Here is a 15,454-nt window from a genome sequence, read left to right on the forward strand (position 1 = left end):
ATAATGATGACGCGAGTAGTGAAAGTAACAGTAGTTACAACAAATGTAATAAAAGTAATAGTAGGAACAACGGTGAAAATATGAAAAATTAGCTTACAATTCGATTTAAGAAAAAAATTATTTATTTAAATATGAGTTTGATAAAATTAACGGGAATAGATATAACCGTAAAACTAACGTAAGTAGTCAAAGAAATAACAATAGCCGGAGGAGTAGCGAATGTAATAGTATGAGATGTCGTAAAAGTAATAATCGCCCATCGCCCATACTACTAAGAAAATAAAAATTCTCAATAGTTTTCCCTCCAAAAGGAATATGGCTAAATAAGGAAACAGGACTATATTTTTATTAAAATTATTACCTTTTGATTAAGATATAAACTTTAAACATTATAGTATTTTTTAAACTAAATTTTAATCTTTTAATTAAAATAAACCGGTATAAATCTAAAATTCTTATATGAAAAATCGATAAATTGATATTATTAGTTTCTATAAAAATAAAAGCTTACCACGTACTTAATTCGTATAAAAAAATTATAAACTGATATTATTAATTTTATGACAAAAAAATCTTTAAAATTATTTGAGAAAATTATAAATTGATCATTAGTTTTGTGGCAAAAAAAAAAATCATTTAAAATACACATTTCTTGACTTTATTCAATTCTTTTGATTAGTTTTCCATTTTAATTTTTTATCCTCATATTAAGATATGAAAAATTAATAATGTGTCAATTTTAAATCTATAAATAATACATTATAAACTAAAGGGTCTATAAATACCGCGCATGCATGCCCCATATATGGAATATTTCTTAGGGTTACGTTTTATATATAAAATACATTTACATTAAATTAAATTCATATTCAACTTATTAAAATAATATTATAATACACTAAATAACGTTTTATGTATAAAAGTACATTTACATTAAATTAAATTCATATTAAATTCATTAAAATAATATTAATACACTAAATCTCTAGAATTAACCTTTATAAAATTATAGCACGGGTTGCTATACTAGTACTAGTATTAAGAGTAGTTGATGTGTCTCATAATTTATTTTGATAAATTCTATATTTCATTATAACTTTTTTTGATAAATTCTATATTTCAATATAAATAGCAAACGTACATTTGGGGCGGAGCCGGGCACCAAACCTAGTTTTACTCCTCCTAAATCGTAACTAATAATGATCTCATGTCCGTTTGTTTACACTATCTTCACTCTTAACCCACTTTCTCCCTTTCCACTCTATCCAACTCCGATCACCTCATCTAACTCCGACACAATTTCCCTCATCCAACCCCAATCAATCAATCAATCTCTTTACACCGATTTGAATAATCCACAACGGTAACTTTTCATCATCTCTCCTACAATCTTCATCGTTTTTTCTATATTCAATGTTGTTCCTGCCTTTCCAGATCCAAGTTAAGCGTAAGAAATAGCGTATATTGCATAACTCAAAAATTAAACAACTTTTACATCGATCTCAGTTTAGTTTTATCTGTTTATTTGTGTATTGTAGGAAGATTTAGGGTTAGGTTTTTAATTCAGGTATATAGATAGAATTAGTCAATATGTTGAATAAAATTATGAAAAGAGGCAATAAAAAGGGATCAAAATCCGATGAATTAGGTTTCGATCCCAATAATCGAGGTTCTGGTGTTGTTGCATCATCTAATGTGGTTGTTAATCACGCTTCTCGGGTCGGCGGCCCACCGGGTTCGGGGCAACAGCCTGGGAGTGGGGGTGGGGAAGTGATTGTTCCCCTTGTATCGCCCTCGGGTGCTATTGAAACTTTGCCCTTGTTTAAGGATGTGCCTATGTCTGAGAGGCCCACATTGTTTATAAGAAAGCTGCAAATTTGTTGTTACACGTTTGATTTTACGGACACATTGAAGTCGGTTAGGGAGAAGGAGATTAAGAGGCAGATATTAATGGAGTTAATTGAGTTTGTTCAGTCGGGGTCAGGGAAGATCCATGAGACTATCCAAGAGGAGATGATAAAGATGGTTTCTATAAATATGTTTCGAAGTTTACCCCCCTCGTCCCACGAGAATACTGGTGTCGAGGCTACGGACCCTGAAGAGGAGGAGCCATATCTTGAGCCCTCGTGGCCTCATTTGCAGCTTGTTTATGAGCTCTTGTTGAGATTTATTGTTTCTCCGGATACTGATACTAAGGTTGCTAAGCGTTATATTGATCACTCGTTTGTGTTGAAGTTACTGGATTTGTTTGATACCGAGGATCCAAGGGAGAGGGAGTATTTAAAAACCATTTTGCACAGGATATATGGCAAGTTTATGGTTCACCGGCCTTTTATTAGGAAAGGCATTAATAATATCTTTTACCGGTTTATATATGAGACAGAGAGACATAGTGGGATTGCTGAGCTTTTGGAGATTCTTGGAAGTATCATTAATGGGTTTGCTCTTCCGATGAAAGAAGAACACAAGTTGTTTCTTGTTCGGGCACTTATACCCCTTCATAAGCCTAAACAAGTTGGGTTGTATCATCAACAATTGTCATACTGCATTACACAGTTTGTTGAAAAGGATTTCAAGCTGGCGGATACAGTGATTAGGGGCTTGTTGAAATACTGGCCGGTCACCAACTGCCAAAAAGAAGTTCTTTTTCTTGGGGAATTAGAAGAAGTGCTAGAGGCTACACAAGGGGCTGAATTTCAGCGTTGCATGGTCCCTCTTTTCCGACAGATAGCTCGTTGTCTTAACAGTCCTCATTTTCAGGTATGAGCTAATGTTCATACTGTGTTTCTTTCATTCCCTTGTTCTCTCCTATTAAAATATTAAACCAAATGCATTTTACTCTATTCAAATATTCAATAACTATACTGAGGGTAATTTATGATGCTGTGAACTGCTGTTTGGTTATGTTTTTTCTCGTACGACTTTCACTAACCTAATATGCTGTTGTCACATGCTGTTTGCAAACTTCCTAGATAAAAGTTTTAACCAGAGAACTTGGACTGGCACTATATAGTAATGTTTTTAGTTGGGCGTAAACTTGAAGCTTTCCTGCTATCTTATTTATAAACAATGTTCTGTTTATTTATAAACAATGTTCTGGAGAAATTGGAATTCCATTTCATGTGATTTGGGGCACAAATCCATGATTTATAATTCATGTCTTTTAGGAAGGGTAACCAAACAACTCATTAGATTGTAATGTTTTGACTTTCATAACAGAGAATGGATTAGATTGTAATGTGTTGACTTTCATAAGAAAATTTGACCATTATATTCACACTGCCTGCTGTTTTCTTTCATATATAAACTTATGCGTTTCCTGATTGTTGTCCTCTTTGTGGGTGAATTTTAAACCTTAGCTTGTCCCTCTACATTTTTATTTAAGTTTCTTCTTCTACTATATTCATCGATTCTTTCTTGATTACATCTGGTTCAATTGCTTGTTCCCTTCAGAATGTACTATAAGCGGTGTACATAAAATTTTCTGATATGTGTATTCGTCAGTATGTAGAAGCATGGTTGGTCTGTTTACTAGTGGTTATTGTGCATAAGTTATTCACAACAAGAACCTATGAGTTTTCTAAGGTCATGCTTAGCCATATTAATAAATTTTTTATTGAATATAATTAGTGTCGAAACCATGAATTTCTGTATGAGGTTGACAAATGTCGAATTATTAAAGATTATAATGAGTGTGATCCTGTTCTTTTGGATGTAATTATGTTCTGCTCTGTTCATTTCTGTTTATTTTAATTCACTTCATGTCACACAATTTTTGGTCAAGAAACAGGGCCTATGCTTGGTGGGATTAGTTTTGATTAGTACTCGCCGGTGGTTGTTGTAGAGGAGCTAGGGCTAGTTTAGTATGTTTGTCATGAATAAATGTAGTGTTGCCAAAAGTATACACATGATATATACTTCTCTTAGGGCTTGTTTGGATGGAGGGGTTTGGAGGGAAAGGAAAGGGAGGAGAGTAGGGGATTTAAAATCCCTTGTTTGGATAGCAAATAAAGAGGGAGGGATTCATTTTCCCTCTTCCAAGGCAAACCAAAATCTCTCCACAGTAGGAAAGATTTGGAGGGAAATTGTATCCAAACACCACCCTATTCCAACTCCCTTTCCCTCCCTTTCTCTTCCCTCCTTCCCTTCCCTCCCTTTCCCTCCTATTTTGGTATACAAACAAGCCCTTAGGGTGTGTTTGGATTGTTGGATTTAGATGGAAAGGGAGGGAAGGGAATTGGAAGGAGGGAAGGGAATTGGAAGGATCAGAAATCCATTGTTTGGTTAGCAAAATAAAGGTAGAGGGATTTGAAGGGGAGGGAAAATGGATCCCTCCATTTCCCTCCTACAAGGCAAATTATTTCCCCACCAACACAGGCAAGCTTTGGAGGGAAAATCACCTCCTCCATTCTCCCTCCCCTTCCCTTCCTTTCCCTTCCCTCCTCCCCCCTCCCTTCCCTTTCCCTCCTTTTTTCCTATCCAAACACACCCTTAGTTATAATTGGACATACACCTGCGTAGAGCTGTAAATGATCTGAGCCGGCTCGTAGAGCCGTCGGAATCAGCTCGGTCAAAGCGGTCAAAACTGATTCCGAGCTTAGTAGAGCTCGGATCCGAAGCTCATTTAAGCTCCTTTTAGTTTTTTATTATTATTTATTTTTGACATTTTACAATTGTTTTTGTTCTCTATAAAATGTTATTTTAACGTTTATGATTATATTTTTATTATATTTTAGAAGTATTTTATAAATTCATTTTTCTTAAGATTTATTTATTTTTAATTTGATTTAGAAGTTAAAGAAAATAATGATTTAACCGAAGAGCTCGAGTCGAGCAGGAACCTAATCCGAGCCTATTCTGAGCTCTAATTTTTTAAGCTCGGACAATTCCGAGCCGATTCTGAGCTCAAGCCCAAGTTTCCGGGCCGATTTCAACCCCACTCGAGCTCGAGCTCAAATCGGCTCAGTTACACCCCTACACCTGCCAAAGGCCAATTTTTCAAGTTAGGACTTTTTTGCAAATTGCAAATCACATAAACCAACAATGCATCTCCTTGATGTCTATTGTAAAAATGAGTGCCACTCTTGGTAGAAAAAAATTGCATGTTGCATGAAACTATGACTAGTAATAATGTTTGGGTTTTCTTATACAATACGTACGGGGTTACTTTAGGGGTATTAGGTTTAGAGGTCTTTCCTTAAATTACTGTAAGGTCCATACTGGAATTGTAATTCAGCCTGGTTAAGTTGTACTAACACTATCCTTACAGTAACACTACTTTTTAATGGATTTTAGTCGATTCGGTTTGGAGGGTTTACCTCCTCCTTTGGAGCATTTCAAGCCACATCCTCATCCCCCTAAATTTACCCAAAATTCATCATCGATATTTCACCTATTTAGATTAGGTTATATTGATATACTCCGGGTGAGGGTGAAACTGTCGCCCTTGGTGCAATCTCTGTGTTTTGTTTAATTCGCATTTAGATGCATTGTGGTAACAATCTGAACATGATGACGAGATACGCTTCAAGTACTATGAGAATGATCATTGATTTTAGTTTGAGACTATATTTTGGAATCGGTTGTTGGTGACCTTATTTCAACCATTTGTACACCATAATGGTTCAATATAGCTTCAAAATACAATCGTGCTGAGCCTTAAAAGTTCTTGTAACATCCGCTTCCAAGAACATTTTCTGTTTGTGACTTGATCTTGGAATTGGTGGCTGCTGCTTGATATCAATTGTTGGTATACAAATGGGGTCACGAATGCGGTTGCTGCAAGATCGTTGGTGAAATACTGATGCAAATTGCAATGTTTGCTGTGAATAATCTTGTTTTAAAAGCAAGCATCTCCCTGCCATTGTTGCCAGTTCTGCACCCTTTAAAAACCAACTTTCTTTGTGACATTGCAGGTAGCAGAACGAGCACTCTTCTTGTGGAATAATGAACACATAGTTGGTTTAATTGCCCAAAACCGAAATGTGATTCTGCAAATCATTTTTGAGGCATTGGAGAAGAACATTCAGAGTCATTGGAACCAGGCTGTTCATGGGCTTACCATCAATGTCCGGAAAATGTTCTTGGAAATGGATGTTGAAGTATTTGAAGAGTGTCAAAGGCAGTATGAGGATAAACAAGCAAGAGCGACCGAGATAGAAGAACAAAGGTTGCTGGCATGGAAGAGACTTGCCCAAGTTGCAGGGGAAGCTGTGGCTGCAACATAAGGACACGACTCACGACTCACGAGAAGATAAAGCAATTGGTGTAGTTTCTGGTCCACTCTCACTTTGGTGATATTCTATCTTCTTTTTTCCCCTTTCCTCGAAATTTTTGGTCCGAGTTTTTTATTCCTTGAATTTCATTCTCATCAAAAATGCCGGCGAAAGAAGTGATAAATGTAACCTATTTTGTATCAAATATACGATTTTTTTTTTCAAAAAGAAATATTCAAAATTAGATTTGTTTTGTTTGGGGTGAAAGTGATTTTTGTGTATCTGAACCGGGATTAGAAAGTGGGATAGAAATGTGTATTTGTCTTCGAATTTGTTTTGCACTTGTGATTTTGTGATGTGTCTCTTGTCTTGAATCTTGAACCTAACATATTGGGGTAATTAAACTAGTCCTGTATTTTTGTAAAATTATATTTATATCACTAAACTAAAGATACTTCATACTCCCTCCGTTCCGATCAATTGTTGTCCTTTCGTTTTGGCACAAAGACCAAGGAATGAGGAAAAGACCAATAACTAAATGACAAGCGGAACAAATTGAATGAGAATAGTCAAATTACTCATCAATTTCATTCTTAAAATAGAAAGGATAACAAATGACTGAGACACCCAAAAATGAAAAAGGACAACAAATGACCGGGACAGAGGGAGTATAACTCAGCAAAAATACGCTTGGGCTGTCAATACACAATATTACATTCAAATGCCAAGCCAGCGTAACGGCTGAATTTCGACTTTTGAAGTTGTAGGACAACATATTCAATTCCAGGTCAGCCCAACTTCTCAGCTCCACAGAGTTCGATCTTTTTGTTTAGTATAAGAAGCAAACACAGGACACAATCACTTGCTTCATACAAATCGATTAGGATTTGGATTGAGTTTAGTCGGACCAGCTTGATTCACATAAGACTTAGTTAAAGTTAGTTGTGGTACATTTTAGTCAACCACTTTAATCGGTCAGGGCTAGTCGAAGTGGTGCCCAACTTTGATATGGTCATAGTCCATATCAGGGTGTATTCAGATTGAACCGCCGTTGGGTAAGATGTGAAATAATTAATTCAACGTAATTTATTTTCGCAGTACGAATTTTACTCATTACAGTACATCTTGCATTAAAAATTTCATTTGATACCCTTTTGCTAAAAACAAACCCTAAATCAATTCCTCTCAATTCTTACCCCTTCAGCCTCCCATATCTATCAATTTCTTCACTAATTGATGAAATTTGAAGGCAGAAAACTGTGTAATTTGTCAACTAATCACTAGTGAACAAATTAGTGGCATCGTATATAATTTGTGAACAAAATCAATAAGTTAAAGGAAAACTAGTATGCTTTGTAATAGATAATCAGTGTCACCTACGGACAAATTACACAAATTAGTGGCATTGTAATTCGTAATAGATAATCAGGAAGAAATAGTGTAACTCCGTAATCAGTAACAAAATCAATAAGCGTAATTTAAAAACTGTGTTAATTGGTCCACAAATTGATGTGTGGACGGTGGCGGTGATAAACGAGTGGAAGGGTTTGTGTGGTAAGGTGGTAGTCAGGTAGTGGCAGGCAGGTCGTAGTCTAGCGATAGTGGTGGTGGCGCGAAACGGTTGGTGGTGGTGGCCAGAATGGGTGGTCGGGGGTTGGTTATGGTTGATAGGCCATTTCATGATATAATTTTTGTACGTAGTAGTGTAGTACAATAGAGAAAGGAGGATGAGAGAGAAGGGAAAATGGAAAATGATAGGGGTAAATTAGTCAATAGTGTACTGTGATGAGTAAAATTTGTACTGCGAGAATAAACACCCTTAATTCAAATGTATATTATTTTCTGTCATCAATATAATATTTTCAAAGCAAGAATTAGTAAACTCAAATCACCACATGGTATTAGGGTGTTTATTAGAATACCAATTCTTATTCAAGACTGATTAGCTTAGAATTAGAAAGATCTCACACGGACACCCGATAAAATAGATGTGGAAATAAACGGAGGTTGTGCGAGGTCTGGGTACCTGGGATTTGAAGGGTATGATGTGATTTTCATTCTTATGCAGCAGACGACTCCTGTAAAAATTGACAATTAATAAACACGAGATGGGTCTGGCCTTACCCGCGGTGGAGGAGAGAAATCTAACTCACAAGCCTAAGAATGCTCTTATCTCCCAAAACCAATTGGCAATGGGAGAAACACCCCTAGGCCTTATAAGATAGACAATCTCTCTTTTTTTCACCGATGTGGGACTCACAAGTGGATTTATACTCCAACAACAATAATGGAATGTCGTTGTCTGAGCGTGGTTATGATGTATTTAGGGTGAAGCAAAAAAAAAAAAGCAAATGCTGATTCAGCGCAGCGATATTACTCCGTATTAGTAAAGGCAAAGCCGGTAATCTTGCTAGGGGTTGCTATTTAATAGTCTCATCTCGTGATATTGGTATCACATTGATACCGCCTGTTTAATTTTTACTTATCGGAAAAAAAAATGTTAAAATATATTTAAAAATGATTGATGGAAGAGAAACTAGCAGTTGAATGCGAGTCACATATCCCATTTGTAGTCATCCTTGGGTGAAGGAGAACCAATTAAGGTGTATAAACCAACCATTCAGATGATCAGATATACATTACTTGGTTCAGTTTATGATGTATTTACGATTCTACCTTATGTTCTGATAGTCTAGTCATGCATTCAAAACAACAGTAATTTCATAAAGAGTAACTTGAATTGATTACTTTGGAAATGAGAAGAATGTATATATACATACCGATATACCATAACTTGAATCGGGGTGTAAGTGGGTAGACACAGATGTTCTCTTTATTACCTATACTCGGAGTTTCTTATGTTGTACATACCAGGCTCTTTAGACATATGTTCATGTAGTGACCCACCCTCACTTGTTCCGATCTGTCGTGTATGACACTATGACTTCATTCATTTTCTAGCAGCTTCTAAATAAGTTGCAATGTTGCAGTCCAATTACTTATTATCATGGCTTTTTTACGTCAACGGAGCCACAAGGAAGGGAAGAAATTTAAACTAAACAGATCAGATCTCCCATTAAAGCGTGTCAACTTTTAACCTAATAATAATAATAATAATAATAATAATAATAATAATAATAATAATAATGCATCATTTTCAAACCTCATGTTTGTAGATTGTCACCATGAAGACGCCACTGACAGCAGGTACATTCAATAATTTTAATTTTTACGAATAACTTAACTATAGATCGAATCTCCCCTCCTTTTTATTTGACAAGTTCTCCTCCATGAAGCCTAAAGGGTGTCCTCAATTGTAATCGCCTCTCCCTCACACGATTGTAATTGGGATGGTTCTCATGATTAGTCAACTATTCTTTCTGTCACAATCATTTATTTACTTTTTTTTTTTTTTTATTTATTTGAAGGATCAATAGGCTAATATTGATTGTCGAAGACTCAGATATCAAATTGTAAGGTCTACATTAAGTCGATTTGGCAAATTGACACTACTAAACTATTAAGGCATGGGACTAACATTTGAGAACGAGTTAATCTAATTCAAAATTGTAACCAACGACAATACACTTATACACCCTTACGTTATCATCTCATGGTGAATGTAAACTAACGAAAGTGATAGAAGATTTAAAATGTAATGTGCCAGATTGGTTGGGATGGTGACTTGGATAATTAGCATTATCAGCTTGTCATTACTTAGGTGTCAATGTTATCTCGAGATGCCATTTTATATCTCTGTCTAGTTGGCATCTATGGACAAGATACGCAAAGACATGCTAAAGCTCATATTTTGAATTGTTGGCTTAAAAATTATTCAATCAACCTCCATGTTTCTGTAATTTTTTTTAAGTGTAGTGTGACGTTTTAAGTACGAAAAAATCAAAGTGGAAGATTAGTTTATATGTTAGTGAGTTATTAATTTTATTCCTAACTAGTTGTAGGATATATATATAATTTCGTAATTGACTTATGGATAGTACATTGCTCTCTTGACTTTCGAAGCCTATTACAATTTACAAGGATTTAAACGTTTGATATTAGAGTCGAGGTTTTAACTTGTGATTAAAAAGGTGTTATATGGAGGATGTGTTGGAAATAGTGTAGGGTAGCACACTAGCACCGGTATAATAGAATTAAGGATGTAAGACCAGTTCATAAGTAAGTGGGCACATTTTCTATTACAAATTGATTTTTACTTGACTTATGGCTAGTTTGCCTTTTGGTTTTATGAGTATGTTGCGAGGAACTTCACAAGTGGTGCATAGTTAGAGTTGATGGTTTAAGGTGGGTCACAAAGTACAAATCTGGTTATGTGCTTGAGTATTAAGGATCATCTGTCCCACTTTTATGTCTCATTCTTTATATCATTTCATCTATCTTTTGACACATATGTTGATGTATCAAAATATGTGTAGAGTGGGACATAGAATGGAACACTAAATGGGGACAGAGGATCCTCCCTGGTGCTCGAGAGTTAATACGATACGGAGGACACATTTCATAAAGAGTTCTAACATGATACTCCCTCAGATCATTTACCATTGATTCGAATAAAAAAAAAGTCTTAATTAAGTTGTTAAAGTTGAGTAACTTGACCTTCTAAGACTAAAAGTAATTTAATTTAGATTATGTATCTATAGTTAGAGATATTGATGACACAAAATAATATATGTTCCATTCGAATTATTCTGTTGTTCTGATTATCCCCAAATAGCATATCTTGCGCGAAACACGTGGGGAACACAAAAGTTGAACCCTACCAGGCTACCATGTGAAGTAGGAGCTTAATGCATGTTACAAAATGAGAGTCTCTATTATTACGTAAAGCTGCAATATCTTCACTAATCGTGATTTTGTACTTAGAATGTATTCTTCACGTCTAAAATACAAGCTAAGTATCGTGATCTGCGCCTGATGCCTTCATTTTGCTCTATTTTTTCTATTTAGAAAACATGCTAAACGGATGTGATAGATTTTTTTTTGATAAGGTAAGAAAATTAGATTGATTCTCTGGGATATAACTAACCTATCTCATGCTTTTGAATGAGAGAGCTAAGTTGAAGCCACCGGCTTTCAAACCACCTCGAAAGAGTTGGACATGAATGTCCAATAGAAGCCATGAAGTCAGCAATCTTGTTGGTTTCACGAAAATAATGTTTAATTATCACTTCATCAAAAGAATGAAGGTCTAATTTCACATCTTTGATAATACTCCCTCCGTCTCGGTCATTTGTTATCTATTCATTTCGGCACAAAGACCAAGGAAATGAGAAAAAATAGAGAAAAATAATAATTAACTAAGGTGTTCTCTCACATCTACACTTACCCCACATCACACACCCACTTGTCCACTTGTGTAAAGCTTACCAAAAGAGGAAATAGATAACAAATGAGTGATACACCCAAAAATGGAAATAGATAACAATTGACCGGGACGGAGGGAGTACTAAATATAATATCATTTCTATAAAACCATGCATTCCACCAAATAAAAATAATTTTAATAAAATCATCTTTTAGAATTTTGACGAAAAATTGTGGAAACTAATAATGTTCATGTCTTGGATAACAGATCCAATCGGGACATTCGTAAAAGAAATTATCTTTGTTTTCAACAGGATAATTGCACAATACACAATGAGGTGAGATATGTTGGAATATGTGTCCTCCGACAATAATGCGATCACGACTGTTGATCATGATGATCACATGTTTAAATCTCATTATATAGAATACAATTGGGAAGTAATATTGTTACTGTCAACTGGTCAACATATATCGGTAATGATTGGCTGACTAGAGTTTGACATTACTGTCGTGTGACGGTGGTGATCAGTTGACCCCCTAGGTCATACCTAAAGGGCAATACTCTTAATTGATTATTTAATTAATCGTATAATGTTGCGAGTTAATTAAATTTCTTGAAAATTGACGGACGATTTTGGAAGTAAAATTTACGTATCATATTGAAATGTGATTAAATAAGATACGGTCTGAGTAATTGAATTGTATCATTACTCGGATGAAATAATTGGTTAATGTAACAATTAAATTGAATGAATTATTATAAATACAATCTGTTGTGATTTATAAAATGGTAAAATTTTTGGCACAAGTAATTATGAAATTACTAAGTCAATTTTGTATGTGACGTATTTTTATTAATACGTTGATTTTTAATATGTTAAAAATTACATAGCAAGTTTATGTCACATATGACATGTGACATATTGACAATTGACAAAAATAATATGGATTCCATATTACCAAATGGACCGAAATAAAAGAAGAGGTTTAAGCTAATTAATTGTTTAATTAGTAGCTAAACATAATGATTGTTTTGCTTTAGAAGCCATGCAACCCTACTACTCCTTGTGAAGACAAATATGGGCATGCATTGGCTCCCCTAAACCTCTCCACTTACACGGTTTAGAGAAGGAAAAATCATCATGTTTTTCTTATAATTTTACCTAATAATATACTAAGGGTGATGCATTATTATTCATTCAACTAATCATCCAAATATAAGTTCTAGTGAGAAGAAAAATCCTCCTATTCTTCTCTCATAAAAACCGAAATATTCAAGGGTTAAATAATATTTTTGGTTCAATTTTCTCCTAAATTAATATTATACTAGTACTTATAATATTAATTAGATTAAGTGTTAAGCCTTGGGTATAAAGCTTAGGGAGAGATCTTATACTTAGATCTTGTTCATCCATAAGGAAAAGCTCAAGATCAAAAGAGAAAGGTGATCTCTTTTGTGCCCTTAAATCCGAAATCCACAATGTAAGGACATGATTTCTCCTCTATTATATTATTTGTTTGCATGCATAAAATCCGTTTTAATTTTATGACAATTAATTTAGACATATAAGAGTATGTTAATATGTATATGAATCTACATTTCCTTCAATCGGTATCAAGAGCCACGGTTGTTTGCATGCAAATTGGTTAAAAGTTTTTCCGAGTTATAAGAATAACAAATAAAACTTGTAAAATTTGTGTTATTATGATATATCACGAAATTATTACATGCATGTTAATATTTCTGGTCCTAAAATGTTTTAGGATATTTTGGTAAATTTTTCGGATTTTTATTGTTCATAATTTACAATAATGGCATTTAAATATGATTTTATGAGTAAAAATGTCATTTTTGGTCTAAAATTAGCTATACTTCGAATTTTAAGTTGATTTTTGGATATGTTGTCACATATATTATTTTGAGATAACCTGTAAATTTTCATAATTTTTGGACTAGTTATGCTCGAAAAATGCATTTTTCATTATTAAATTCGGATTTAAGTGAAAAATAGGTTAATATGAGTTAAATTTCGAATCTTGTCATAGAAAATTAATATGTTGTCACATGCAATTTTACAAGATGTGTGTAAAATAATTGGCTATAAAGAAGTCTTTTTGCATGATTTATGAATTTTTGAAGAAAAATAGCATAAATAGTGACATTATTAGTGGAAAATTAATAAAACATAATCTATGACTTAGGAAAAACGTCTAATGTTGCATTTTATTATATTTTTCAGATCTAAAATTGAAAAGTTAATGAAAATAATTTTTCCATGTTTTTATGATTATTTTATTAAAAATCGATAAACCGCAACATTGTTTTTCCGGAAAATTTTCGAAATTTTTAACCTAAGATTTTGAACATTATGAGTGTCATGGAATTTTTCCAGAATGTTCATGAGTTTAAATTTCAAATTTCAAATTTATTTGAAATTTTGTGGTTTATTTGAAGTTTAATAGCTTATTTTTGTAATTTTTGGTCCATTTATGAACAATTTTATAAAATATGGGTTAATTATGGTCAAATTATTAGTGAAGACTAAATTTTGAGTCCTAAGAGATTAGGGTAATTAACTTATGCATAAATATGAGTTTATGTATTTTTGTGATTATAAAATGTTGAAATCACACAAATCCGTAAAAACCAAGTAATATACGATATTGGCTAATTAAAAGGCGATTTAGCATAAAAATTGAGCATGTTCATACATATTATAATGCTGCATTTTTCTTTATGATTGTCATAATTTTAATTTATGTAATTTTGAATTATGTAATTTTACTTAGTATGGCCTTAGATTTAATTGGTATTTCCCGAAATGTATGGGAATATCGATTCGGTTGTAATTTTTATTGTGATCTCGTATCACCGTTTTGTAATTTAATAGATTTATTTTATTTTAGTTACAAATGTATAATAGGAAATTATGTAATTTATTATGTAATTTTATTCATTCCGGAGTTCCCAAAGACGGATTTCTTCAATAATGGCGATACATAAAGACGGTGTTAGCTCGAGATGCGTGCCACATCCGAAGTTCAAGGGACCAATGGAGTTGGTTTCCGAATATGTAATAGATAAATAGTTTTCTATTTTAGGAAAGGCCATACTAGGATTTATTTAACTTTATGCTTGCATTTTATTTTATGTCACATGCATCGCTAAATCGCCATAACTAAACATGCATCCTTATTTTATCGAGTTCATCGACCGTGTCAAATATAATTATCGTAGTTCACCGCTTTAGTTCACTTAAAACGTGATAGATAATAATTTGACATGACCTCTCGCTAAAACTATCAATTGAGACATAGCCTTACCAAATAGTAGAAACCATGAAAACCTATTTCGTGAGGGAGTGCACTCGGCCACACCGGGGTACAAACCTTGTTACGTAGGGGAAGTGGGTGATGAATGTTAATCCACCGAATTCATGTTGATGAGGGATGTATCGGCCCCACCGTGCCCAAGTTAATGTGGGTTTGGATCATGGACACATTTATTCGAAATTTGGATTGAACTCAACAAAAGTATTTGATAAGGGATGTATCGGCCCCACCGTGCCCTTGTCGATGTGTTTTGGGCTATAGATAATTGTTAATGTAATATTATCGACCAAGAGTTCTAAAAGTAGAATCGATTAAACGTTAATCCACCGAGTTATATTGATAAAGGATGTATCGGCCCCACCGTGCCTAAGTCGATATGAATTTGGGTCTTGGAATCATTTATCTAGTTGGGTAGAGGTCACTAGAAAAATGCATAAAACTTGTTTAAATCATACATTTTTACGAGTATTATTAAAACGACAATTGTTTTACTCCTTATATTTTGTTTTGTAGACCACTTCTTTTTCATAACAATGGCAACACCAACACCAACCCCTAATGCTACACCTCTCGCTACT

General features: G+C 34.0%; 1 protein-coding gene across 1 annotated transcript; it reads left to right on the forward strand.

Annotated features, from left to right (window-relative positions):
- Positions 1-1,150: 1,150 nt before the first annotated feature.
- Positions 1,151-6,623, forward strand: LOC141647649 (serine/threonine protein phosphatase 2A 57 kDa regulatory subunit B' beta isoform-like). Its single transcript, XM_074455930.1, has 2 exons — positions 1,151-2,760; positions 5,916-6,623. The coding sequence occupies exons 1-2, from the start codon at positions 1,591-1,593 to the stop codon at positions 6,225-6,227; spliced, it is 1,482 nt and encodes a 493-aa protein (XP_074312031.1). The 5' UTR covers positions 1,151-1,590; the 3' UTR covers positions 6,228-6,623.
- The last annotated feature ends 8,831 nt before the right edge of the window (positions 6,624-15,454 follow it).

The sequence above is a fragment of the Silene latifolia genome, chromosome 3 (genome assembly GCF_048544455.1).
Source record: "Silene latifolia isolate original U9 population chromosome 3, ASM4854445v1, whole genome shotgun sequence".
Lineage (NCBI taxonomy): Eukaryota > Viridiplantae > Streptophyta > Magnoliopsida > Caryophyllales > Caryophyllaceae > Silene > Silene latifolia.

Bases quoted from the DNA above. Each gene is read 5' to 3' on its own strand.
- LOC141647649 (XM_074455930.1), top strand. From the start codon at position 1,591: ATGTTGAATAAAATTATGAAAAGAGGCAATAAAAAGGGATCAAAATCC. The intron at 2,761-5,915 runs GTATGAGCTAAT...GTGACATTGCAG, and splicing joins TTAACAGTCCTCATTTTCAG to GTAGCAGAACGAGCACTCTT.